Raw genomic sequence first — 27,123 nt, forward strand, 5'->3', positions numbered from 1 at the left:
GTTGTCACAATCTGCCAGTGAAAGGGGAGGAATGACCGTCCTAGGGAGATGAGAGGAGACGTCAGCCACCAATTGAGGGACTGCTTGACATGGTTTGAAAGACGAAATGGGCGATCCAGGGAAAGGACAGACGTGTTCCACCGGGATAGGATGGCGAGTTGGAGAGGTCTGGAGTGAAATTGGGCAAAGGGGACCGCCTCTGTTGCCGCCACCATCTTTCCCAGGACTTTGATGGTCGTCCGGAGAGATGGAAGTCTCATGAGCTGCCGCGATCGTACATCCCGTTGCAGGGAGCCAATTTTCTCTTGAGGGAGAAAAACCCTCGATCGACGAGTGTCGAACAATAGACCCAGAAACACAAGACGTTGTGTCGGAACAAGGCAGGACTTCTTTTTGTTGATGAGCCACCCGAAATTGGTCAGGTAAGACTTTGGCGAGCTTGACGAAAGGATGGAGCTTTGATCAGAATGTCGTCGAGGTACGGAAAAAGAACGAGACCTCTGATTATCCACCAGGCCATCAACGCCGCCATGATCTCTGTAAATGCTCTGGGTGCGGTGGCAAGACCGAACGGCAGTGTACAAAATTGATAATGTTCCTGGCGAATCGCAGGAATTTCTGATGCCCGGAGAATATGGGAACATGTAGATAGGCATCTTGAATGTCTATTGAACACATGAACTCCTGCGTCTCCATGGAAGCGATTAACCGAAGAAACTCCATTTGGAAATGACGCAGTCGGGCTCTCTTGTTGAGTAATTTGAGGTCCAAGATGGGGCGAACTGTCCCGCCTTTGTTCGGCACCACGAACAGGTTTGAAGAAAACCCTGTGAAACGTTCTGATTCGGGAACGGGCACAATCACCCCGGAACTGAGGAGAGAGGCGATGGATGCAAGAACCCCAGAACTAAGGCTGGATCTTTTGGAGGACGGGACTCGAAGAAGCGATCCCGTGGACGAGAAATGAACTCTATCTTGTACCCTGAAGATACAAGCTCCCTGACCCAAGCGTCCTCTACTGAGGCCAGCCAGGTATCCCTGAAGAAACGGAGTCGACCTCCCAATTGGGAGGGACCCTCGGGAGTTCGTTGACAGTCATGCTGACGTGGACCGTCCAGATCTGGACCTGGAGGGTCTGCCCTGGGAGGAGTGAGGTCGCCAGGAGGGAGTGGGTCTGAAGAACACCGTCTTTCTATCCTGGCGTACCTGTGGTCTTTGTTGGTTAGAGAAGTTCTCTGCCGTATTGAAGCGGCGGTAAGCCCGAAAGGGCCGAAACTGACGCCTTGGCGGGGGTCTGCGAGGTTTGGACTGAGGGAGGAGAGAACTCGTGCCTCCAGTGGCGTCCTTAATAATCTGGTCCAGCTGGGACCCAAAAGAGATGCGCTTCATGAAAAGGCAGATTGGTAAGAGACTTTTTAGAAGACAAGTCCACCTGCCAAGCCTTGAGCAAAATTGTACGTCGGATTGCCACAACGTTGCTTGACGCCTGAACAGCGCGAGACGCGGCATCCAAGGAAGCAGAAAGCAGATAATCCCCTGCATGGGAAATCTGGTTGGCCAGATCGGTCAATTGCTCTGGTTGGGCCTTATCTAGGATGCCCTTACGGAGATCCTCTGCCCACGTGGCTATGGCCTTTGCCACCCAAGATGAGGCAAAGACTGGACATAGCGCCGCTGCGAATGCTGACTTTGCCATGGATTCTATAATTCTATCATTAGAATCCTTTAGTGACGCTACACCTGAAAGCGGGAGAACCGTGTTATTAGAAAGTCTGGACACGGGTACGTCCACCGACAGGGAAGCAGACCAGTTGTCAGAGAGCTGTTTAGCCAACGGATACAGCACGCCGAGACGCTTCCCTCTTTGAAATCGCCTGGACGGATTTTCTCTTTCCCTGGCAAGGATCTTGCCAAACTCAGAGTGGAAGGCGAATACCCTGGATGGTGTTTGTGCCCGTCTGAACGAAACCTCCAGATCTGAGGATTTCGCAGGGGAGTCAGATATTTCGAAGGTGTGGTTAATCGCAGCAATGAGGTTCTGTACCGTAACCTTCATGTCCGCGTCCTGGTCAGAATCCAGCTCTAAAATCCCTTCAGAGGACATATCCGAGAACGCTTCACCTGACTCGGGTGAGGAGGCACGGGAGGGCGACTGCTGGGAAGGACTAGGTGCCGATGAGAGACCAGGAGAGGATTCCAGCCGTGGATCCTGCCTGGGCCTTTCGCGGCATCTGCTAGCTGGCTCAGATGGAACGTCTTGCGACCTGCTGGACCCTGCAGAAGTGTCCAGGGGCAACTTATCAAGAACGGCCAACTAAGGACTGAGACACCCTGGTGAGGTCTGCCACAGATTGTGAAAGGGACGAGGCCCAGCCAGGAATGGGGGGGTTCGATTTCACGTGGCGCAGTAGATGGCTCCTGGACGGCATCCTGCTGAACGGGATCGCTGCAGTCCCGGCAGAGGGGAATTTGCGATTGCAAGAGGAGCATGCGAAAAAAACCTGCGGAAGTGCTGGAGGGTTGGGGGACAGCAAGGCAGGGTAGGGTGTCAGTCTGCAGTTGCAGAACTACTCACGGTCCGGTGTCCCCGAAAGATGGCATCTGCTGTAGTCTCCGGCTGTCAGGCTGCAAAGATGGCGGCAGCCTGACGTGAGGAATCAAAAAGCGCGGTCTCTGTGTAAGAAGAAAGGCGGAGCTAGCCGCCTGCACCAGAGGGAAGAACCGCCTCCTCCCCCTTCCCAGCCACAAGACTAGAGGCGGTGGGAGGGCTTAGGAACGGGCGGGAGCGCAGCCAGCCTATGATAATGAACGGGGGGCGTGGCCGCGACGGGCGCGAAGGCCCAAACTGAAGCCGGGGACTAAATTTGAAACGGCGGCCGCCTGTCAGCACGGGGCGGCGTGGAAGAATTGCGACGCAGCCGCGTCCGCCCCTAAAGGAGACGCCGCCATAGCCCTGCTCCCAGACGCAACCCTCACAAGAATACCGGCGGTGGGGTGAAGAAGGCCCGCACCGCCGCCGGGGCCAAAAAGGGTTGCGACGACCGTCGGACGGCGCGAGCAGTGCGAGAATCTGCGGCGCTACTTTGGCGCCGCTCCCGGGTCATCTTGTGGCTTTATGTTCCGGTGCTCCAATAAAGGTACCTTCTGTATCCCACGCTGTCTGCTCATCTTCTACATATTCGCGCCTCGTCCAACCGACAGGCTCTGGTGGGCGAGTGGGTGGGAGGCGGGGGGCAAGGACTATCTGTTTTCGCTGGCACGACACCTGTGCTCAGCCTGTGGTCCGCCCGGAGAACTAAGAGGATACGGGGTGGCAGTACACGCCGTACTCATAGCCTCTTTGTGGGAGTACAGTTGTGACTCTTCACACTGTATCCCTCCTGGAACCTGAAAAGGAACGACGCACATCGACGTAGATATGGGTCTAATGAAAGACCCGTGTCCACCTCCTACTGACACTAAGCTAAACTGAGGAACTTCCTGCCGGTCGGTGGGGTGTACACTGCGGAGGAGGAGCTAACCTTTTTTTGTGCATAGTGTCAGCCTCCTAGTGGCAAGCAGCATACACCCATGGTCTCTGTGTCCCCCAATAAGGCGAACGAGAAAAACAGTATTGTAATAACAATAAACCTGAGGCAGCAAAAGATTCTTTCAACATGCGTACTTTTTTTTTTTTTTGTAAATAACAGTCACACAATGCCCCAACGTTTTGGCCGTATTGGCCTTTTTCAAGGGTATCTTATCTAGATAAAACATAAATTTAACATCAAGTCACAAATTCTGGATTATTTAAACAGAAATAATATATTGCTTGCTGACTGATATTTAATATATGCAAATGTGCAAACAATATTATTAATGGATGTAATGGCAATCAGAAAAGTCACCTTCCATGAGAGAAGGGAAAGAGGAATGTCCTGGATAGGCTCGAAAGGCGCACTTTGGAGAGCGCTGAGAACGAGATTAAGATCCCACGGATCTATCGGGGAATGGTGAGGAGGGACAACGTGGGCAACTCCCTGGATAAAGGTCTTGACTTGAGGCAAGAGGGCCAGATCCTTCTGGAAAAGAATTGCCAGAGCTGAAACCTGGCCTTTGAGAGTACTGAGGGACAGGTCTGCATCTAGGCCGGATTGAAGGAAACCAAGTATGGATGGAATAGAGAACGACATTGGAAAAACATTGTTGTCGCACCAACGGAAAAAGGCTTTCCAGTACCTATGGTAAATGCGGGAGGAGGCTGGTTTTCTAGCTCTAATCATGGTCTAAATGACCAGGTTGGAAAAACATGATTGTCTTAGAATCGCGGCCTCAACAGCCATGCCGTTAAACTCAGACTGAAAACTCTGGTGGTAAAGGGGGCCTTGTGAGAGAAGATCCGGACGTCTGGAAGTCTCCAGGGGACGTCCGAAAGCATGTTCACCAGCTCCACATACCAAGGACGTCTTGGCCAGTCTGGGGCTACCAGAATTACTGGGATGCCTTCTGATTTTATTTTCTTGACCACCCTTGGAATCAAGGCCAGTGGAAGAAACAAGTAAGGGAGTCGGAACTGAGACCACGGGATTACCAGAGCGTCACAACAGACGACCAGAGGGTCCCTGGACCTGGCTACGAAGCGGGGAACTTTGTGGTTCATCCGAGAAGCCATGAGGTCGACATCTGGAGTGCCCTAACACTGGCATATCTGATTGAAGACCGTGGGGTGGAGAGACCATTCGCCTGATGCTAGGCCCTGGCGACTTAGGAAGTCGGCTGCCCAATTTTCCACTCCTGGAATGTGAACGGCGAAGATTGCCGGAACGTAACGCTCTGCCCCATGTAGAATCTTTGCTACTTCTGCCATTACTTGTTTGCTGTGAGAACCGCCCTGGTGGTTTATGTACGCCACAGCCGTGGCGTTGTCTGATTGAATTCGGACTGGTTTGTCCGCGAGAAGAGGCTGCCAGCTGAGGAGAGCAAGGAAGATCGCTCTGATTTCCAGCAGGTTGATGGGGAGCAGAGACTCTTGGGCGTTTCCGCTGGAAAAACGCTCCCCACCTGAGAAGACTGGCATCGGTGGTGATGACTTACCATTGAAGAGGAAGAAAAGACAGGACTGACGAAGGCATTGTCCGAGTTAGGGATTGCCTCACTCTGGGAGGCAGGCGTATGAGCCGGTCCAGGGAGACTGAAGTCTAGTCCCAGACTGAAAGGAGGGACAGCTGAAGGGGACGAGTGTGTAATTGGGCAAAGGGGACGGCCTCCATGGAGGCTATCATCTTCCCCAGGACCCTCATGCAGAACCAAAGGGGAACTGGGACTGTCCGCTTCAGGGATCGGATTCCTTTGCAGAGAGCTGAAAATTTGTCCCTCGGAAGGAACACCCGGGCCAGGTTCGTGTCGAACTCCATGCCCAGGAATGTCAGTCGCTGAGTTGGGAGTAGGTTGGACTCTCTGTTGATTATCCAACCGAGACATGTGAGTGTATCCAGGGCAATCTGAAGACTCTGAAGGCAGTCTCGGCGGGACGAGCCCTTGATCAACAGATCGTCCAGGTAAGGGATTATGAGGATCCCCCTGGAGCGAAGGATGGCCATGACGGCTGCCGGAGCCAAGGCTAGGCCAAAGGGGAGGGCCGTGAATTGGTAGTGATCCTCCTGAATCGCAAAGCGAAGAAACCTCTGGTGTTGCAAACAAACAGGGATGTGGAGGTAGGCATCCTGTATGTCTACAGAGCAGAGAAACTCCCCGGGCTCCATTGAGGCGATTACTGAGCGAAGGGACTCCATCTTGAAGTGGAGGATCCTCACGTGGCGATTGAGTAGTTTGAGGTCCAAGATTGGACGAAGCGAGCCGTCTTTTTTCGGGACTACGAAGAAATTTGAGTAGAACCCCGAAAACCGTTTGTTTGGAGGAACGGGAACAAGTACTCCGGTGGATAGGAGGGAACAGATGGCCTGGAGGAACCCTGGGGTGAGGGACGGTTGTTTGGGAGGATGAGACAGAAAGAAGCGTCTCTTTGGGAGGGAAGAAATTTCGATTTTGTAGCCGGATGTGATGATTCCCCTGACCCATGCGTCGTTGACAACAGACAGCCACGCGTCTTGGAAAGTAGAAAGCCTGCCTCCCACCCTGGAAGAACTTCCAGGTGGGGGTGACCCGTCACTTGAAGGAAAATCTACCGGAGCGGGACCCTGAGGGCTTGGAGGGTCGCCTCTTTGGTCTCCAGTGGGGTGCGGGTTTATACGATGGTTTTCTCCGTTCCCCGGTGGTAGAGGGCCGGTCCTGCTGGGAGTAATTTTCCGAGGAAGGAAAGGGGCAAAAGGACCTAAACTGACGAGGAGCTTTTCTGTTGAAAAAACGTCTAGGCTGAGACTGAGGAAGGGAGGTACTTTTACCTCCGGTGGCATCAGAAATTATCTGATCCTGCCTGGCACCAAAGAGCCTAGAACCCTGAAAGGCTAGGTTAGAGAGTGACTTCTTAGAGGTGGAGTCCACACTCCATGTCTTCAACCAAAGGATACGGCGTATGGCAACTATGTTGCTGTTAGCTCTTGCTGAACACCCGGCTGCATCCAAAGAGGCAGCCAAGAGGTATTTACCAGCATGATTAATTTGGTCAGCCAACTCCGCTAGCTCGCCCTGAGGAGCTGACGCAAAAATGCCTTTGCAAAGAATTTTTGCCCAGGCTGAAATGGCTTTCGCTACCCATGCAGAGGCGAAACTGTGACAGAGAGAGGCGACAGTTGCCTCAAAAATCGATTTGGCCAGCGATTCGATCTGCCTGTCCGTTGAATCCTTAAGTAATGCGCTGTCCGGAAGGGATAGAACCGTTTTTGAGGAAAGACGGGAGACTGGTGGGTCCACCTCGGGAGCTTTGGCCCATTTCGTGAGAAGGTCCGCATTAAAGGGATATAGCACGACTAGGTGCCTGCGTCCAGGGAACCGCTTTTCAGGATGCTCCCAGAGTTTGGTTAACGTAGTCTCGAATTCCTTGTGATTAGGAAAGGTTCGGGAGGGAGGTTTCGCTCGTTTGAAGGGGACAGAGCATTCTTGTGCGGGCGTCTTGTCCTCCTTTATTTTGAGCGTTTGGGTAATCGCCGATATGAGACTATCTAACATGTCCTGTGTTTTGGACATGTGGTCCGAATCAGTCAGACCCCGATTGGGAGTCTACGTTTGACCCAATGTCATCCTCTGAAGAAGGGGACGGAGGCGAGGAAAGCAGCCTGGATGATGCGGAGGGGCCTTGTGAGCTGGAAGAAGAGCCAGACAGGGCCCGCTTCCTGGAACTCCTACCCGATCTGTCCCTCTGGAGGTTGCGGTCAGGTGCGGACAACTCACCGTGAGAGGCGGTCGGAGCACAGGTGGCTGTAAATAGCTGAGGTAATCGTTCTAAGACCTGGACAAGGGACTGAGACACTTTAGTCAGGTCCGCGACCGATTGAGACAATGCAACAGCCCACTCTGGGAGCGGGGGGGGAGCTCTCATCCCGGGGATCGGTGTGCTCCTGAGGGGCAGACATAGTAGAAGGACTGCAGGACGGGCAGAAAGGTGACGACTGACCAGATGCCCACTTCTTTTTACATCGCGCGCAGGCGTAGTGAGTAGCGGTGATCCTAGAATAGGGAGCCTTTGCAGGGTCGGGCATATGTGGAGTCTGCGGCAGTATAGCAGAACGTATCTGGTGAAAGTACTGCAGGGAAGGGAGTGAGTACTGCTGAGGGGAGCCAATTAGAGCCCCAGGAAAAGCAGAGCCTTATGCCGTAGCCTTATGCGCAGCAGAGCAGAGTAGGTGTCCCCCAGCAGAGCTCCTTGCAAAGAGGAAAGCGAGATTCCAGCAGAAGGACCTGAACGGTGGGCGGAGATTAGCGGCCGTGCCATGCGAGTGGGCGGAGCTTAGCGGCCGCGCAATTGGATTAACAACACGGGGGGGCGCTGTTAAGGGGGGAAAGGAGGAGGCTGCAAAGCGAAAGCAGCTCTCTGATGGGCTAGAAAGAAGCGTGAAAAGAGCGCGCCCAGAGCAGGGGGCGTGAGCCGATGATGCCGCACGCCCGTAAATGAAAGTGAAAGTAAAAAGCCGCCCGAGACTGGCTTGCTGCCCGTGACGCCGCCGATAACAGTAGGTACTGGCAGTAGCTGCGGGGGACCCTTGCTGAGCTCCCGGCTGCGGCCGGTGAACAAAGAACCTGGCGAGGCGCGCGCCTGGGAAAAGAAAAGGGCGCAAATTTTTTTTTTTTTTTTAAAGGGAGGCGGGCATTGAAGGGATAACAGCGGCGCCGATGGCTTCTATGTGACGGCACGGGGCTGGAGGGGGCAGTCAGACCACTTACCTGATGCCCACTTCTTGAACACGAAGAGGATGACCACAGGGGCCCCACGAAAAGGGGAAAGGCCTCTGGGAAGGAAGATCCTCTATACCCGCACTGCGTCCGAGCAGTGCAGAAGACGGCGTCAACCCCTTGCTAGAAGGGGGAAGGCCACCGCCGGTGACCACCGTCTTCCTCTCAGCCCTCTCCTGGGAGAGGGGTGAGGAGGGGAATTGGCTAGGATCAGCCACCTGACATCAGCCCGTAGCACCCGAATGGTGATAGGGAAAGGGTCCTGCCTGCGGTACTGAGAGTTGCGATGTGGGCGACACCACATTGCTCGCTCAGCCGCCTGATATGGGAATGCAGGGTGAGAAATTACACCCTGTTTCCCGACGCTGTATCTGGAAAACAAATGGAAAAGATTAATAACACAACTAAAACCTGTAAGGAAAAAAGGATAGTTAACTGCGGATCTGGGGAGATCCCGGTCCGCCTCCTACAGACACTAAGCACAAACTGAGGTACTTGGTGCCTGTCGGTGGGTGTATACTGCCGGGGAGGAGCTAATTTTCTCGTTTTGCATAGTGTCAGCCTCCTAGCAGCAGCATACACCCATGGTAACCTATGTCCCCCAATGAGGCGATAAAGAAAATGCTTTTCTGATGCAAAATTGGGGTGTAACGCTGGAGAATATTTGTGGAAAAATGTTATGACTTTTTAAAAAGTAGCAGCCAAAAAGATCTGGAAATTGCAAACCCACCCACAATGGTGTACAAAAAAAAAGGCAAACATAAACTGGCTTTTAAAAAAGGTGCACATTAAAAGAATAAGGCGCAAATGAAAAACACCAAAAAAAAATAGACAAAAAAGGCACAAATGCAATAACGAATTGGGCCCAAAGACTTGATCAAAACAGTCTGCCATTTTCTGATGACACATTCCCTTTACGATGGTACCTGTTGCTCATCCCACGCTGTTCTATGCTGTAACTTGTTATTGAGGAGATCCATTGCTTTACGTCGCACGGATGGCAGATGATTAGACATAAGGCCCCGAATCACAGGAATAAAGGTCTCAGGAGGCAATAAAGCATTAACCTTTAATAGAACAAAAGGGAGAAGACACAAAATAAAAAAAAAAAAAACTGAAATGGCCATCAATTTCATTGAAATATGGTCGCATTTTACAGATTACTGTGCATTTTCGATATATATACTTTGAAGACCTAAACGGTGTTTAGAGCTTGTTCACAAGTGGCGTTTTTGCTACAGAAAAAAAATGCAGAGATTTACAGTACCGGCAAAGTGAGTAAGATTTCTGAAATCTCATGCACATGCTGCTTATTTTTTTTTCAAATCGGCAGCATGTCCATTCTTACAGGATTTTTTGCAGCACTTTCCACTCATTCAAATGAATGAAAAAAACAAATAAAAATGTATCAAAACGCTTGTATTTTACACAGAACGTTTCCTGCCAGCACTGGTTTTTCCAATAGAAAAATCTGCTGCAAATACTGAAAATGTGTACATACCCCTAAGGCTGTGAACTAGGTAGTTTCCTTCCTGAACACTCAGGATTCATCACGAGAGAGAACTCCAATGTAGGACTTACCTTGTCCAGCAGTTCGTAAGACTTATTGAGAAGCGCTCGCCAGAACTTTGCCGTTGGTTTATCCGCATTTACTTCCACAGAGCCAGCTACTAATTTGATATAGCAGAGAACCTCTTCTAATATCCTGTAGTCATACAGATTAGGAAATGTAGGAATTATACTATATGTGGAATGGCACAGGGACAATAACCAAGCGAACAGCTCTGGTTGTCGTTTGTGAACGGTTACAATGAACATATAAGAACAACACATGTCCAAATACCATACTATACAGATAACACAGGGGAGACCCGACCCCTATATTAGAATCAAGAGCCCCTAAGAGTGCAATACTAGCTCCCGCTGTGGAGCACCCATTGCCAGCAATAACATTCATCAGGGCGATAGAGAAGCTCAACCAATGGCAATCATCTGATCTGGCCACCTTTAGGAGACAGCCCCTTTAATAGGGTATTTGTTTCTACATAAAACATCATGTCTACTGGATAGCTGAGAAGTGTTAAATGGATTTGGGTCCCAGCAATCAATCCCTTGTGGTGCTTGGAGCCTGCTCCTCCATTCTAAGTTTACAGCACTGATGAAATCAGTCACCCCGGCATTGTGCTCAGCCATCTTTGTATCTTCAGTTCATAGATTTAGAATGGAGCGATGAAAAATCAGATGCTCCATTCAGCTTCTGCTAGAACAAGACCATGGACACATGAAAACAAAAAGGAGGAGTTTCCCATTTTGACGATCAGAGTGGGTCCCGCCAGTGAGACTCCAGCAATGCAACAATTCTCAAATTTAGGTAGACTTTGACATCATTTTAACCGCTAATCTGAGAAGAGTGCAACTGAAAGGCTATAATATAGGAAGAACTTTAGATTGGCCATTTTAAATATTTTATGGGCCAAAGATCTGTTACTTCACATACCTTTGTTCCAGTTCTTGCAATTCCTCCACAGCGTCACACTCGACCACCTGAGACATACAATGGACAGTAATTAATGACCCCTAATACAGACAACATATGACTACATCCTCATGTAAAAGAAAATAAGAGATCAGTGATCTTACTGACCTTGCCGACAAAAGCGTGAGAAGCCAAGAGGTTTGCCATGAAAGACACAGACAGAAACGTAAAGTGACGAATTTGTTTAGCAGAATGTTTTGCAACATCGAAGAGTTCTGTGTCTTCATGTTGGACTTTGAGCCTCCGCAGCTTGCTTTTCTTCTGTTCAGGATCATCTAAGAAGGAACAAAACAGTAATTCACTATAGATAAACTGAGTGAAGAGAACAAAACAGCATGTTTCAGGCTGAAAATATTTAAAGATTTCTATTTTTCGCATCACCTTCTTTATTCTCTGGCAGTGTGCTGATGAACTTTAGAAGACTAACCAAACTCTGTAGTTGATTCTGGACACTAAATTCACAGCAGATCGATGCCCAAAATTCAGAGTCCTGCTCCAACACTACATCCTGCAGCATAAAAAAGCAAAAATGCATTTATATATAGTAAATGAATGTACATTGTGACATGTCATTTTGGCTGTGATTACTGCAGTGATAAATGCCAGACAGCATTTACTGAATATACGAAGCAGGCAGATTGCACCATCTTACCTTTTCTCCATTTGCAGTCCCAGTGACAGTTTTGGTCACATGTTGTTGGAAAAGAAGAACTAAAAGCACCCAGAGGAATCGCTCTGCTCCCACTGTGTCCAGGAGCTGGGACAAGATGGGCAGCCGTCTATGCTCTGGGACATGAGGGAGAGCATCCACAAACACATGGATGATCTTCTCAACCACTTTCTCCACATCATCTTTAGTGTCCATGGAGGTTTGTTCCCCAGCCTGAAGCAAAACGAAAACATTTAAAGAAAGAGTATACAAATGAAAGCCAGGAAAGGGCAAAGGCAAGAGAGGAAAGGGCAAAGGCAAGAGAGGAAAGGGCAAAGGCAAGAGAGGAAAGGAATAAGGCAAGAGGAAAGGGGTAAGGCAAGAGAGGAAATGGGAAAGGAAGATAAAATTAAACAAATAGGGTTTCATCTTTTCCATAATTTAGACAGGCAAAAACATGGTTCCCTATGCCAACATTTGTAATCAGCCACAATATATATATAAGTTGGAGGACAGAGAGCAAGCACTGCAGTTGCTTTTCAATGGCCAATTTCTATAATCTGTCATATCATCTCATTCTACCTGTATGAGTGCAGGAATCACAGTCTGCACCGTCTTGCTGATCACTTGAAAGCTGTAGCTGTCATCCAGTCGCATCACACTTGCTCCCATGAAGGTGAAGATCGGCATGATGTTGTGAAGTACTTTATCCTTCAAAGAAATGAAATGTAACAGTAATTTTTAATATGAGAAAACAAGGTCTTCAGACTGGCATTCCATCAGTTTTAACGAACAGAGTGGTGCAGTAAGTAGAGTCAAATTCATTATGAGGCATGGTCCACTTAATTTGTTACATCATTCAAATGTGAGGCGCAGCCAAGAATTTTACTCTAATCAGGGAATGAAGAACATTTCTACCGAAATTTATGGCAATTTATTGGTGCAAGTCATCATTAATTAGGTGCACCTGGTTACATTCAGTTTTACTGACATTTCTAAAAGCTAGAAGAGCTGGTCAAGTGGCACAAAAATGCCAAAAGTTGCAAAATTTGCACACCATTTCAAGGTGTTTTATGTCAGGATCACCTTAATGAATCATGCCCAAAGTGCAACATAAAATATCCTAATCACAGTTAATCACTGTTAATCCCCAAAGTGAATGACATTAAAAAAAAACGGAAAACGTCAAAGGTAATTTGTAGCACAGGTAAGTAGCAATGACGATGTCCTTACAGGGAAGATTCCAGCCGCCGTTCCCAGGAGAAGAAGAGCGTGATGATGAGTCTGTGGCATCTGAGAAGTCCTGACACACTGAACAATGAGCTCCACATTGAACTTTTCTTCATCCAGAATTTCTAGAAAATACAAGGAGCATTTTCATTATGGTTTATTTTGTAATTTGAATCTTTTTTTAAACTCTGTTTTAAAAATCAAATTACAATAATAAAGAACAAAATTTTATCTTACCTTTAGCATCTTTTTCATTATCCAGTGAAACCTTTTGGCAGATGTTGAGAAGACAACTAAGGATTAGCTGCTTGATGTACTCCATGTTTCCCTGCTCTGGATCTGAAGTCTCAAGACATCTAGAATAAAAATGCACAGGCTCATCAATCCAAAGTTGTGTTAGGTTAAACTGCATGCTCATCATTGTGGAGCCTACACCAATATACTAGATAATTGGATTAATTTATTTTAACTCCTAGCCTACTATTAAAGGTTTTTTGGGATTAAGGTAAATTACGGTAAATTTTTGTAGTGATGTAATCTGACTGTAGACTGTGCTCACTGTCAGGATTTCCCTCTGTCAGATCTACAGGGAACAATCACTGACCTCAGGGAGACCAGCTGTCTATGGATGGATACCCAACCTTGGAATTTCCCTTGTCATATCTATAAACTCGTGAAGAGCTGGATATTGACTTAAAGGGCCACTTAATATGGTGGTAATGGTGGTTTCCGAAAAGAGCCACACCTTGGCTGGGTCCTTCCCTGGAGGACGATCTGGCTAGTCCCGTGTTTGAGACTCTTAAATGAGGCTCCACGGACTTTATTTGCATAGATCTACAGGGAAGTCACATGACACAGTATGTGATCGATATACTGGTGGTCAAATGCAGACTAGTTCCTCAGCCACTTCTCTCAACATTGAGAGAAGTGAATGAGAGTCCAGTCGACACTTGATCTGGCAATGAAGGGAAAATAATGACAGTAATTGCAGAAATTCAGCTCAAGCACTGAAAATAGGGATTTTTGTGTACTCACAGTAAAATCCTTTTCTCCAAGCCAATCATTGGGGGACAGGGACAGTGGGTGTTATGCTGCTTGCCACTAGGAGGACACTAAGTAAACCAGAAAAAGTTAGCTCCTCCCCTGCAGTTTACACCCTCTCGCTGGATGAGATTTCTCCAGTTCGGTGAAAAAAGCAGTAGGACCATAAACAGTCAACAATAACCATAACTATGTCAAAACCTAAGAATGCTACAGTGAGCCAATAGGCTAAACAGGGTGGGTGCTGTGTCCCCCAATGACTGGCTCGGAGAAAAGGATTTTACGGTGAGTACACAAAAATCCCTATTTCTCCTACGCCTCATTGGGGGACACAGACAGTGGGACATCCTAAAGCAGTCCCTGGGTAGGGAGCATACATCTGCTAATACCCTATGTACCACCGACTTAACACTGTGATACTGCCGATTGCAGGATGTGTCTGCCGAGAGTTGCATGCGCAGAGGCCTGAGAATGAATTTGGTAATGTTTTGTAAAAGTATGCAGACGCAAGTCGCAGCCTTGCAGACCTGTTCTGCCGAGGCCTGGTGCCGAATGGTCCAAGAGGCGGCCCACTGAGCAGGTAGAGTGCGCCTTAATCCTTACTGGGACAAGCGCGTTCCTGACACGGTAGGATTCCTGAATCGCCAAGCGAATCCACCTGGCTGGCGTTGCCTTTGAAGCGGCTAGACCCTTCCTATGCCCCTCTGGAAGTATGAACAGGGCATCTGACTTACGAAAGGGAGCCGTCCGCGAGATGTACCGTCTCAAAGCCCTAGCCACATCCAGGGTGTGCAGGGCCTTCTCAATGCGATGGACTGGTGCCGGACAAAAGCAAGGCAAAACAATTTCCTCTTTGAGGTGGAGATACGACTTTGGGCAGGAAGGACGGGGACGTCCTGAGAACTGCCTTGTCCTGATGAAAGTTCAGGAACGGAGGGCGGCAGGACAGGTCCGCCAATTCCGAAACTCGTCTGATTGATGTAATTGCCACTAGAAAGACCACCTTCCAAGAGAGGACGGTCAGTGGCACATCCTGCAGCGGTTCAAAAGGAGCCTCCTGTAAGGCTCGGAGAACCAGGTTAAGGTCCCCTGACTCCAATGGCCTTCTATAAGGAGGCGCCACATGGGAGACTCCCTGAATGAACGTCTTGACCTGAAGTTTGTGGCAATTTTGCGTTGGAATAGCACTGACAAGGCCAAAATCTGGCCCTTGAGCGAGCTAAACGCGAGGCCTGACTTTAATCCGGATTGAAGGAATTCCAATATGTCCTGAATGGAACACACCAGAGGGATCTCGACCATGATCCTTGCACCATGAAAAGAAGGTTTTCCAGGTGCGGTGATAGACGCGCATGGACACAGGCTTCCTAGCATTAATCATGGTGGAAATCACATCGTGAGAGAACCCAGCCTGTGCTAAAATCCAGGATTCAACGGCCACGCCGTCTAAGACAGGGCCCCGAAGTTCTGGTGGTAATTCGGGCCCTGAGAGAGTAGATCCATGCGATCTGGAAGTCGCCAGGGGACGTCGGGGACCAGTTGTATCAGTTCTGCGTACCATGCCCGGCGCGGCCAATCTGGCGCGACTAGGATCACTGGTACTCCCTCTGTTCAGATCTTCTTGATGACCCTCGGAAGCAAGGGAAGGGGGGAAGATGTACGGGAGCCAGACCCGGTGCCATGACAGAACTAGGGCGTCCGCTCCGATGGCGCATGGATCGGGCAATGAATTGAGGAACCTTGTTTAGTCTTGAGACAATGAGATCCACATCCGGAGTCCCCCAATGATGACAAATCTGCTGAAAGATTTCCGGATGAAGAGACCACTTTCCCGAGGCAAGGCCCTGGCGACTGAGAAAATCAGGGACAGAAGGAACCGACGGTCCAGGGAGAACGGGTTCTTGTCCCAAGCTAACAGCAACGCGTGTTGTAAGGGACGGAGATGGAACTGTGCGAATGGAACTGCTTCCATCGCTGCCACCATCTTTCCGAGAACTCTCATACTGAAACGAATGGAGTGAGAAACCGGTCAGGAAGGAGTCCGCGATGCCTGTTGTAAGGCTTGGGTCTTTTCTGGAGGGAGAATGACCAACCCGCTGGAAGTATCCAAGATCATTCCTAAAAATGAAATCTGCTGGGCCGGTTTTGGGAAAGTTTTTTCAAAGTTTATCTTCCACCCCAGGTGAGAAAGTGTATTTACTGTTATATCCACGGATTCCTCGCAGGCTGGAAGGGACAGACCCTTGATGAGCAGGTCGTCCAGATACGGTAACACCACCACTCCCCGAGAGTGGAGAATGGCCATGACCTTGGTAAAGACTCTTGGGGCAGTGGCGAGTCCGAAGGGCAAGGCAACAAACTGGAAGTGTTCCTCGTGAATTGCAAAACGCAGGAACTGCTGGTGGGACGGGCAGATCGGAATGTGAAGGTAATCGTCCTTGATGTCGATGGATGCTAGGAAAACCAGGGGAAGAGTCTTGAGGAGATCATTTGCATATTCCCAGTGCCTTCTGGGATAAGTGAAGAGTCTCCGCGAGCTCAACGATCACTGGGTTTTGGCCGTTGCAGCTGAAAAGAGAAAATCGGAAAACCAGGGGAAGAGTCTTGAGGAGATCATTTGCATATTCCCAGTGCCTTCTGGGATAAGTGAAGAGTCTCCGCGAGCTCAACGATCACTGGGTTTTGGCCGTTGCAGCTGAAAAGAGGAAATCGGAAAATTTTGGCTCATCTTTCATCGTTTTTAAGAAATCTCAAGATGGAAGAGGCCAGGAGCCATTTGGTGAGCTGCATTTCTTGCTACATGTTCACAGATTTACCAGTGGAAAAGCCAAACTTCACATGCCACAAATGCAAGCTTGTGACCCTGTTGGAGGAAAAGTTGCAAAATCTCGAAGAGAGGTTAGCTACGTTGAAGATCATTAAGGAAGGTGAAGAGTTCTTGGACAGAGCAGAATTATCTCTTCATGTTACAGAAAGAGAAGAAATTCGAAGTGCACCTGAAGAAACAGAGGAATGGAGACATGTGACCCAGAGAAGCAGGAGGATCAGGAGGCAGTCAGCACCCATACTGCTCAGAAACCAGTACCAGGCTCTCACGCAGGAAAACGATGAAGAAATACATCAGGATAAGACTTTGCCAACAAACAGCAACCTTGTACGCCTTCAGAGTCCTCCTGGATGGAGAAAGAAAAATGTTGTGAAGAAGAAACGGAGAGTGGTGGTCATGGGGGATTCCCTGTTGAGAGGAACAGAGGCCGCTATCTGCAGACCGGATATAACTTCAAGAGAAATGTGCTGTCTTCCAGGTGCAAAAATTAAAGATGTGTCTGCCAGGATATCAGGACTCTTCAGACCTACAGATGACTACCCATTCCTGCTACTACATGTGGGGACAAATGACACCGTAAGAAACGACCTGGAAACCATCTGCAGAGACTTTGAAGACTTAGGCAAGAAAGTGAAAGAACTGGGAGCGCAGGTGGTCTTCTCTTCCATCCTCCCAGTGGATGGCCATGGAACAAGGAGGTGGAATAAGATTCTGCAGGTGAACAACTGGCTACGTCGATGGTGCCGTCAGCAACGATTTGGATTTCTGGATCACGGAGTGAACTACTTATACGATGGACTACTTGCTAGAGATGGGGTGCACCTTACGAAGACTGGAAAGCAGGTATTTGGAAGTCGCCTTGCTACACTTGTAAGGAGAGCTTTAAACTAGAACAACATGGGAAGGGAAGCAAAAGACCAGAAAAAGCCATACACCTGACAAATGCTATTGAGAACTCTGCTATTAGAAGTGGAAAGGAAGAACAAAGACGAAAGAATCTAATTAATAAAAATATTGGAGAAAGAGAAACCAATCACAAACTAAAATGTTTCTATACTAATGCACAAAGCATGGGCAACAAACAAGGAGAATTGGAACTACTAACACAGGAAAAGAAATACGATGTCATTGGAATCACTGAAACTTGGTGGGACAATACACATGATTGGAATACAAGACTAGAAGGATACAACTTATTTGCAAGAAACAGACTTGATAAACGAGGAGGGGGTGTCGCATTGTATGTTAGAAATGCGTATATCTGCACAGAGATTGAAGCTTCAGAGACTGGGAGTTCTGTGGAAACTGTTTGGGTAAGAATACAAGGACAGAACAATGGAAAGGACACCATTGTAGGCATTTACTACAGGCCGCCTGTGCAAGCTGAAGATATGGATGAACTCTTTATGCATCAAATGGCCAAGTTCTCCAAAAAATATGACATAGTTGTCATGGGAGATTTCAACTATCCAGACATTTGTTGGGAATCTCTCTCAGGCAAAACTAACAGGTCAAGGAAATTCTTATCCTCTCTTGCTGACAACTTTATCTTCCAAAAGGTAAAGGAGAAAACAAGGGGAACTGCTACCTTGGATCTAATCCTTATAAACAGGGAGGAAATGGTTGAGGAGGTAAAAGTGGCTGGGACCCTAGGAGGTAGCGACCATGCTATTTTAGAATTTTGGATAACTAGAGGCGGAAGACCTGTGAAGACTCAGACGTCAAGGTTAGATTTCAGAAAGGCAGATTTTAAGGGATTCAGAAAGAGAATTGGAGGGATCCAATGGCTGGATATCCTTAAAGACAAAAATGTCCAGGAAGGATGGGAAATCTTGAAAAATGAAATTCTCAAAGCACAGTTGTTAACAATTCCGAAAAGAGGGAAGAATAGGAAGCATTTAAGGAAACCAGGATGGATGAACACAGAACTTAAGCACATGCTAAAAAGGAAGAAAAAAATGTTTATAAAATGGAAAGAGGGAGGCATATCTAAAGAAGAATATAATGCTGTCTGCAGAACCTGCAGGGCACAAATCAGATTAGCTAAAGCTGAAAATGAATTGAGGCTTGCAAGAGATGTCAAAAGCAATAATAAAGGATTTTGGGGATATGTCAAAAGTAAAAGAAAAGTCAAAGATGCTATAGGATTTTTACAGGATGAAAATGATGAAATGGTAAGACAGGATGTTGAGAAGGCTGAACTTTTAAATTCCTATTTTGCATCTGTTTTCTCTCAGAAAGGAAATGTAACATCAACTGTTATTCACTGTCCTATTAAGGGAATAGAAGAATCCAGGATATCTATAAACAGAAAGATAGTGAGGAAACACTTAGCTAACCTAAATGAATTCAAGTCTCCAGGTCCAGATGAATTACACCCAGAGTACTGAAGGAGATAGCAGAAGAAATTTTTGAACCCCTCTCCATAATCTTTGAAAATTCTTGGAGAACAGGAGATGTGCCAGAAGACTGGAGAAGAGCAAATGTTGTTCCTATCTTCAAAAAGGGGAAGAAGGTGGACCCAGGCAACTAAAGGCCGGTGAGTCTGACTTCTATACCAGGAAAGATCTTTGAACAAATTATTAAACAACATGTATGTCAATACCTGGATAAGAATGAAGTGATTAAACAGAGTCAGCATGGGTTTGTAACTAATAAGTCATGTCAGACTAATTTAATTTCCTTCTATGACGGTATTACTGATTGGGTGGATCAAGGAAATGCTGTAGATATAGTATATCTTGACTTCAGCAAAGCATTTGACAAAGTCTCTCATACAATCCTTATTGAAAAAATGACTAAGTATGGAATGGACAAGGCAACTGTTAGGTGGATTCATAACTGGCTTAGTGATCGGACCCAAAGAGTGGTCGTAAATGGCTGCACATCCAGTTGGAAGAATGTCTCAAGTGGGGTACCACAGGGCTCTGTCCTGGGCCCTGTATTGTTCAACATCTTTATCAACGATTTAGATGAAGGAATTGAGGGTAAACTGATTAAATTTGCTGATGACACAAAGCTAGGAGGGATAGCTAATACTAGAGAAGAGAGAGAGAGGATTCAAAAAGATTTAAATAAACTGGAGAAGTGGGCAGCAACTAACAGAATGGTTTTTAACAGGGAGAAATGCAAAGTACTACATCTGGGCAATAAAAATGAAAAAAGCATATATAGAATGGGAGGAATAGGGCTAAGTGACAGCACATGTGAAAAAGACTTGGGTATACTAATAGATCACAGACTGAATATGAGTCAACAGTGTGATGCAGCAGCAAAAAAGGCAAATGCAATTCTAGGATGTATTAACAGAAGCATACAGTCTAGATCACATGAAGTAATTATTTCCCTCTACTCCTCTTTGGTCAGACCTCATCTGGAATATTGTGTCCAATTTTGGGCACCACAATTTAAAAAAGACATCAACAAACTGGAGCAAGTTCAGAAAAGAGCGACCAGAATGGTGACCGGTCTGCAAACCCTGTCTTATGAGGAAAGGTTGCAGGATTTGGGAATGTTTAGTTTGCAAAAGAGAAGACTGAGAGGAGACTTAATAGCTGTCTACAAATATCTCAAGGGCTGTCACATTGTAGAAGGATCAACTTTATTCTCATTTGCACAAGGAAAGACTAGAAGCAATGGGATGAAGCTGAATGGGAGGAGACACAGATTAGATATTAGAAAAAACTTTTTGACAGTTAGAGTGATCAATGAGTGGAACAGGCTGCCACGAGAAGTGGTGAGTTCTCCTTCAATGGAAGTCTTCAAACAGAGGCTGGACAGACATCTAACTGGGATGATTTAGCGAATCCTGCTTTGAGCAGGGGGTTGGACCAGATGGCCCAGGAGGTCCCTTCCAACTCTACGATTCTATGATTCTCCTTTTTCCATGGAAGCGACAACTGATCGGAGAAGTTCCATTCGGAATCGCCGTACCCCGACAAACTGATTTAACAGTTTGAGATCCAGTATGGGCCGCATCGTCCCATCCTTCTTTGGAACCACAAAAAGGTTTACCTTTCATGATGAGGGACCGGAATGATGACTCCGTCCCCTTGCAGAGCCTGAACAGCCCGAACGAAGGCTCTTGTTTTTTTCTTGGGGGGTGAGGACCGGAAAAAACGTGTCGGAGGGGGGGGACGAAAATTCTATCTTGTATCCAGGGGACACCAGCTCCCTGACCCACTTGTCATGGACGACCGTGAGCCAGGTGTGACTGAAGGAAAGTAGACGACTGCCAGATACCGCAACAAGTCATTGTGTAGAAGGTCTATGGGGTCTGGCTCCCCTAGATCCAGATGCCCTTGGCCTGGGCTTCCAAGAGTGGTTAGGTCTGTATGAGACCTGGGAGCCTCTGTCTCCGCGCGGGGACCGACTTGATCTGGAAGAGAAGGTGGGGGAGGACCAACCGGAATTGTTGCGAAAAGGTCCAAAACGTGTCGGCTGTTGGCTTTGAAACGTCCGAATAGCCTTTTGTTGAGGAAAGAATTTACTCTTTCCCCCGGTAGTATCAGAAATTAGCTGGTCCAGTTTCTCTCCAAAAAGACGACCAGTCTGATAGGGCAGGGAAGTTAACGATCTTTTAGATGTGGCATCCGCCCGCCAGTCGCGGAGCCATAGGGCTCGTCTAATGGAGATCGCATTAGCAGCAATTTGAGCAGCGCAATTGGCAGCATCTAAAGAAGCGTCCACTACAAAGTCTGCTACAAAGTCCGCTGCGTGAATTATCTGCCTGGCGACCCTGGTTGCCTCCGGAGGAAGATTGGTACCCTGGAAGACAGTAATTAAGACTTCTGCCCAAGAGGCCATTGCCTTAGTGACCCAAGTCACCACGAAAGATTGAAAAAGCGCCACTCCTGAAGCTTCAAAAACTGAGCAGGCAAGGTAGTCAATTTGACGATCAGAGGGGTTTCTGACTGAGGAGCCCTCAGAGACAGATAGGAGCGTTTTAGAAGCAAGACGCGATACAGGAGGGTCCACCGAAGGGGACTGTAACCAATCCTTCATTAGGTCTGGAGCAAAAGGGTATTAAGTCTCAGTAGACTTTAGCCCTGTGAAGTGCTTATGTGGCCTATCCCTATGTTTTTGGACAATAATAATAATAATAATAAATTTTATTTTTATAGCGCCGACATATTCCGCAGCACTTTACATTTCAGAGGGGATTTGTACAGACAATAGACATTACAGCATAACAATAATCACATACAGTAGATTATAACAAATACCAAGAGGAGTGAGGGCCCTGCTCGCAAGCTTACAGTCTATGAGGAAAGAGGTAGACACGAAAGGTGGGTGGTAACAGTTGCCCTGATTGTATGGACCAGCCATAATGTTAAGTGTGTAACAGTACAGACACAGAGGGCTAATGGATGCATAAAGCATGTGGGAACATGATGCTGGGAACCTGGTTATGGTAAAATTTTTGGCTCTGCCACACAGGGATAGGTTAGGTTAATGTGTTGAGGCGATAGGCCAGTCTGAATAAATGCGTTTTCAGGACACGCTTAAAATTGTGGGGACTGGGGACTAATCGTATTGACCTGGGAAGTGCATTCCAAAGAATTGGCGCGGCACGTGTAAAGTCTTGGAGACGGGAGTGGGAGGTTCTGACTATTGAGGATACTAACCTCAGGTCATCAGCAGAACGGAGGGCGCGGGTAGGGTGGTATACTGAAACAAGGGAGGAGATGTAGGGTGGTGCTGAGCCATGGAGGGCTTTGTGGGTGAGGGTAATAAGTTTATACTGAATTCTGGAGTGGATGGGTAGCCAGTGTAATGACTGGCACAAGGTAGAGGCATCGGTGTAACGATTGGTGAGGAATATGATCCTGGCTGCAGCATTCAAGACAGATTGGAGAGGGGAGAGTTTTGTAAGAGGGAGACCGATTAGAAGAGAGTTACAATAGTCGAGACGAGAATGAATAAGAGAAACAGTAAGAGTTTTTGCAGAGTCAAAAGTAAGAAAAGGTCGAATTCTAGAAATGTTTTTGAGGTGCAGATGACAAGAGCGAGCCAGTGATCGAATGTGGGGGGCAAAGGAAAGCTCGGAATCAAGTATGACCCCAAGACAGCGGGCATGTTGCTGGGGAGTAATAGTGGAACCACAGACGGAAATGGCAATGTCGGGTATAGGTACATTAGTAGCGGGAGGAAACACAAGGAGTTCAGTCTTTGATAGGTTCAGTTTCAGATATAGTGAGGACATGATATTAGACACAGCGTTTAGACAATCGCCAGTGTTTTCTAGAAAGGCTGGCGTGATGTCAGGAGAAGAAGCGTATAATTGGGTGTCATCAGCATAGAGATGGTACTGGAAACCAAATCTACTGATTGTTTGACCAATAGGGGCAGTGTACAAGGAGAAGAGGAGGGGGCCTAGAACCGATCCTTGAGGAACCCCAACAGTAAGAGGAAGGTGAGGGGAGGAGGAACCGGCAAAAGAAACAGTAAAGGAGCGGTCGGAGAGATAGGAGGAGAACCAGGAGAGAACGGTGTCCTTGAGGCCAATGGAACGGAGCATAGTGAGGAGGAGCTGATGATCCACAGTGTCGAATGCTGCAGAGAGATCCAAGAGAATTAGCATGGAGTAATGACCATTTGATTTAGCTGTTAGCAGATCATTAGAGACTTTAGTGAGGGCAGTTTCAGTGGAGTGTAAAGAGCGGAAACCGGATTGGAGAGGGTCGAGAACAGAGTTTTCTGAGAGATAGCGGATAAGACGGGAGTGGACCAGGCGTTCCAGGAGTTTAGAGATGAAGGGAAGATTAGAGACAGGTCTATAGTTAGCGGCACAATTTTGGTCGAGGGATGGTTTTTTAAGTAGTGGATGTATGATGGCATGCTTAAATGAGGAGGGAAAAATACCAGAAGAGAGAGAGAGGTTAAATATTTTAGTTAAGTGAGGGGTGACAGCAGGGGAAAGGGACTGGAGGAGATGTGACGGAAATGGGTCACTGGTGCAAGTAGTTGGGCGAGAAGATGCAAGGAGCCTGCTTACTTCTTCTTCTGTGACTGGTTCAAAATCAGAGAGTGAGTTAGATGCAGTGGGGGAGGGAGGACAGTGCATGGTATGAGGGGATTTGGAGATAATTTCCTGTCGGATCTGGTCAATTTTTTCTTTGAAGTAATTGGCCAGATCGTCAGCTCGGAGCTCAGTGGTTGGGGCCTGTACTCTTGGATTGAGTAGAGAATGAAAAGTGTCAAAGAGACGTTTCGGGTTATTGGACAGTGAGATGATGAGGGTGTTGAAATAGGTTTGTTTGGAGAGGTGAAGGGCAGTGTTGTATGTTCTAAGCATAAACTTAAAATGGATGAAATCTTCAGGTAGATTGGATTTTCTCCACAGACGTTCGGCGCACCTGGAGCACCGCTGCAGGAAACGTGTTTGCACCGTGTGCCAGGGTTGTCGCCGTCTGCGTTGTGGTGTTCTATTTATAGGGGGTGCAAATTCATCCAGGGCAGTTTGAAGTGTTTCATTGTAGTGCTTCAAAGCAGAATCAGGACATGAGAGGGAAGAGATAGGGGCCAATGAAGACTGCAAGTTCTTCAGAAGTTTCTGGGTGTTAATGGCCTGTGTGTTTCTATAAGTCTGGACAGTGGGGGTGACCTGAGCAGCCTGGCAGTTCTTTATAGAGAATGAAAGAAGATTGTGGTCAGAGAGCGGGAGAGGGGAGTTTGCAAAATCATCCACTGCACAAAGCCGAGAGAAGACCAAATCGAGGGAGTTTCCGTCTTCATGCGTTGGAGAATTAGTAAGCTGCGAAAGGCCAAATGAGGAGGTTAGAGATAAAAGGTGAGTAGCAGATGGGGAGAGGGGAAGAGCAATGGGGATGTTGAAATCTCCCATGATGAGGGTAGGGATGTCACAGGAGAGAAAATGTGGAAGCCAAGTGGCAAAATGATCCAGGAACTGATGGGAGGGGCCGGGAGGACGATATACCACCGCCACTCGCATGGAGAAGGGGGTGTAGAGTCTGACGGCATGGACCTCAAAAGAAGGGAAGACAAGTGAGGGTAGTTGAGGGATAACCTGAAAGGTACATTTTGGTGATAGGAGCAGACCAACGCCTCCACCAGCTCTATTGTCTGATCTTGGGGTATGAGAGAAGTGTAGCCCCCCGTATGAAAGAGCAGCAGCAGCGGTAGTATCTGACTGCTGGATCCAGGTTTCAGTAAGAGCCAGAAGGTTAAGAGAATTAGAAAGGAAGAAGTCATGAATGAAGGAGAGTTTGTTACACACTGAGCGAGAATTCCAAAGTGCACAATTAAGAGAGACAGATGGCATGCAGGGAATATTAATAAGATTAGAGGGGTTTCTGAGTGTAGCAGTGGGGGGGTTTGACTTTCTATAACATGGGGGACCAGGGTTGGGAGCAATGTCTCCTGCAACTAGGAGAAGGAGGATAGAAAGAGTGAGCAGATGGTTAAGTGATTTGTGAGAGCGTCTCTGGTGTTGAATGGTGGGACTGGCTGGATCTGTGCAATTTAACAATGTGAAAAGAGCATGAGTGCTATACATAGGAGAGGAAAGGAGCGAGGGGCCAATATGGATGGATTGTGGAGAGTTAATGCCAGGGCGGTGGATGTGTGTGAATGCAGCGGCCAGGATATAAATTACACAAATGCATATGGTATATATTTGTTGTACTCCAAATGTACAGGGAGTAGATGTATATAAATGTCTTACCTGTCTCTTGCCCTGTCTACCTGCCATGTTATAACTGCCAGAAGTACTTTGATACATGTACTTAGATTACATGTGCATAAATGCCACCCCTGCATAAATGCTCCCCTTAGCTATGTCTGAATATATAGGAGGTTAAGGCTAAGTTGTTTTTTTTTTTTTTTTTTTTGGCTCTCTCTTCTCGTTAATCAATCACACTAAATTGAGACACCAGGACCCAATAAAATGTTGTGGTCAAATAAACACATGTCCAGCACTACATGGATCATAAAGCACTTTGAAAAGTTTCTTGACCTCACAACATAAGGGGACAAGCAGAGTAAGTTGAAATAACTATATACCAGATATAAGCTTGCAGAGTTGAAAACACATAGATAGCATTCAGGATTAACTGCTTGCTGACATTGAATGGAGACACAGGAGTGGATTCAGAGCAGAGATTGGAAAAGCTGGTTACCAGATATAAGCTTGCAGAGTTGAAAACACATAGATAGCATTCAGGATTAACTGCTTGCTGACATTGAATGGAGACACAGGAGTGGATTCAGAGCAGAGATTGGAAAAGCTGGTTACCAGATATAAGCTTGCAGAGTTGAAAACACATAGATAGCATTCAGGATTAACTGCTTGCTGACATTGAATGGAGACACAGGAGTGGATTCAGAGCAGAGATTGGAAAAGCTGGTTACCAGATATAAGCTTGCAGAGTTGAAAACACATAGATAGCATTCAGGATTAACTGCTTGCTGACATTGAATGGAGACACAGGAGTGGATTCAGAGCAGAGATTGGAAAAGCTGGTTACCAGATATAAGCTTGCAGAGTTGAAAACACATAGATAGCATTCAGGATTAACTGCTTGCTGACATTGAATGGAGACACAGGAGTGGATTCAGAGCAGAGATTGGAAAAGCTGGTTACCAGATATAAGCTTGCAGAGTTGAAAACACATAGATAGCATTCAGGATTAACTGCTTGCTGACATTGAATGGAGACACAGGAGTGGATTCAGAGCAGAGATTGGAAAAGCTGGTTACCAGATATAAGCTTGCAGAGTTGAAAACACATAGATAGCATTCAGGATTAACTGCTTGCTGACATTGAATGGAGACACAGGAGTGGATTCAGAGCAGAGATTGGAAAAGCTGGTTACCAGATATAATGTCTTTAAACTCCGGATGGCTGGCAAATAACCTGCGTACCCGTTTGGTCCTCTTAAAAGAGATAGCGAGTGCTGGAGTGGGAATATTTTCTTCATCCAACTCCAGAATCCTGTTGACCGATTCTATAAGAGAATCAAGCAACTCTTGATCAGTTGGAGGATTCTGAGGGGCTGACGTGTCAGATTCGAATTCAGAGTCATGTTTGCTGCGAACAATAGGAGAGGGAAAGCGAGAGACAGAACTCGCCGGAGCAGAAGCGCAAGCGTGACTAGGGGACGAGTCATGGGTCCGCTTTCTAGCCAGACCATCCCTTGAGCAAGTACGGTCCCTGCTAGTGGACGGTTCCCTGCCGTCGTCAGAGCCCTGCTCGGGCGGTAAAGATGCTTTCTGACTTAAAGAGGCTTCCCGGAGGGAGTCTATGGCCTGGGTGAGCGACTCCACCGACCGTGACAGGGACACAGCCCACTCTGGGGGACTAAACGCAGGAAGCCCCGCAGCAGCGGCGGCGAGGGGCGTTGGGAGCGCAGGCCGGGTCGCAGTCCGTGCATAACGGATAAAAAACGCAGTGTGCTTTTTAGCAGCCCGTTTAGCCTCCTTAGATTGAGACATAGCGCTCCTGAAAGGGTTAAAGGCAGATTCTGGACTGCAGCTGCAGTGAATGTGCCAGGA

General features: G+C 47.5%; 1 protein-coding gene across 1 annotated transcript in view; it reads right to left on the bottom strand.

Moving 5' to 3' along the window:
* HEATR1 (HEAT repeat containing 1) overlaps positions 1–27,123 on the bottom strand; it is a 117,952-nt gene that overhangs the window by 33,622 nt on the left and 57,207 nt on the right. Inside the window, exons 27-35 of the mRNA XM_073557504.1 lie at positions 12,978–13,096; positions 12,744–12,865; positions 12,093–12,221; positions 11,514–11,744; positions 11,243–11,369; positions 10,970–11,136; positions 10,823–10,869; positions 9,907–10,030; positions 9,252–9,392 (exon numbers count right to left, since the gene is read on the bottom strand). Coding sequence (XP_073413605.1) covers positions 9,252–9,392; positions 9,907–10,030; positions 10,823–10,869; positions 10,970–11,136; positions 11,243–11,369; positions 11,514–11,744; positions 12,093–12,221; positions 12,744–12,865; positions 12,978–13,096 — 1,207 coding nt within the window. The remainder of the gene's footprint in view (positions 1–9,251; positions 9,393–9,906; positions 10,031–10,822; positions 10,870–10,969; positions 11,137–11,242; positions 11,370–11,513; positions 11,745–12,092; positions 12,222–12,743; positions 12,866–12,977; positions 13,097–27,123) is intronic.

This window comes from Dendrobates tinctorius, unplaced genomic scaffold, assembly GCF_039654945.1.
Source record: "Dendrobates tinctorius isolate UK_male_01 unplaced genomic scaffold, ASM3965494v1 ptg000250l, whole genome shotgun sequence".
Classification (NCBI taxonomy): domain Eukaryota; kingdom Metazoa; phylum Chordata; class Amphibia; order Anura; family Dendrobatidae; genus Dendrobates; species Dendrobates tinctorius.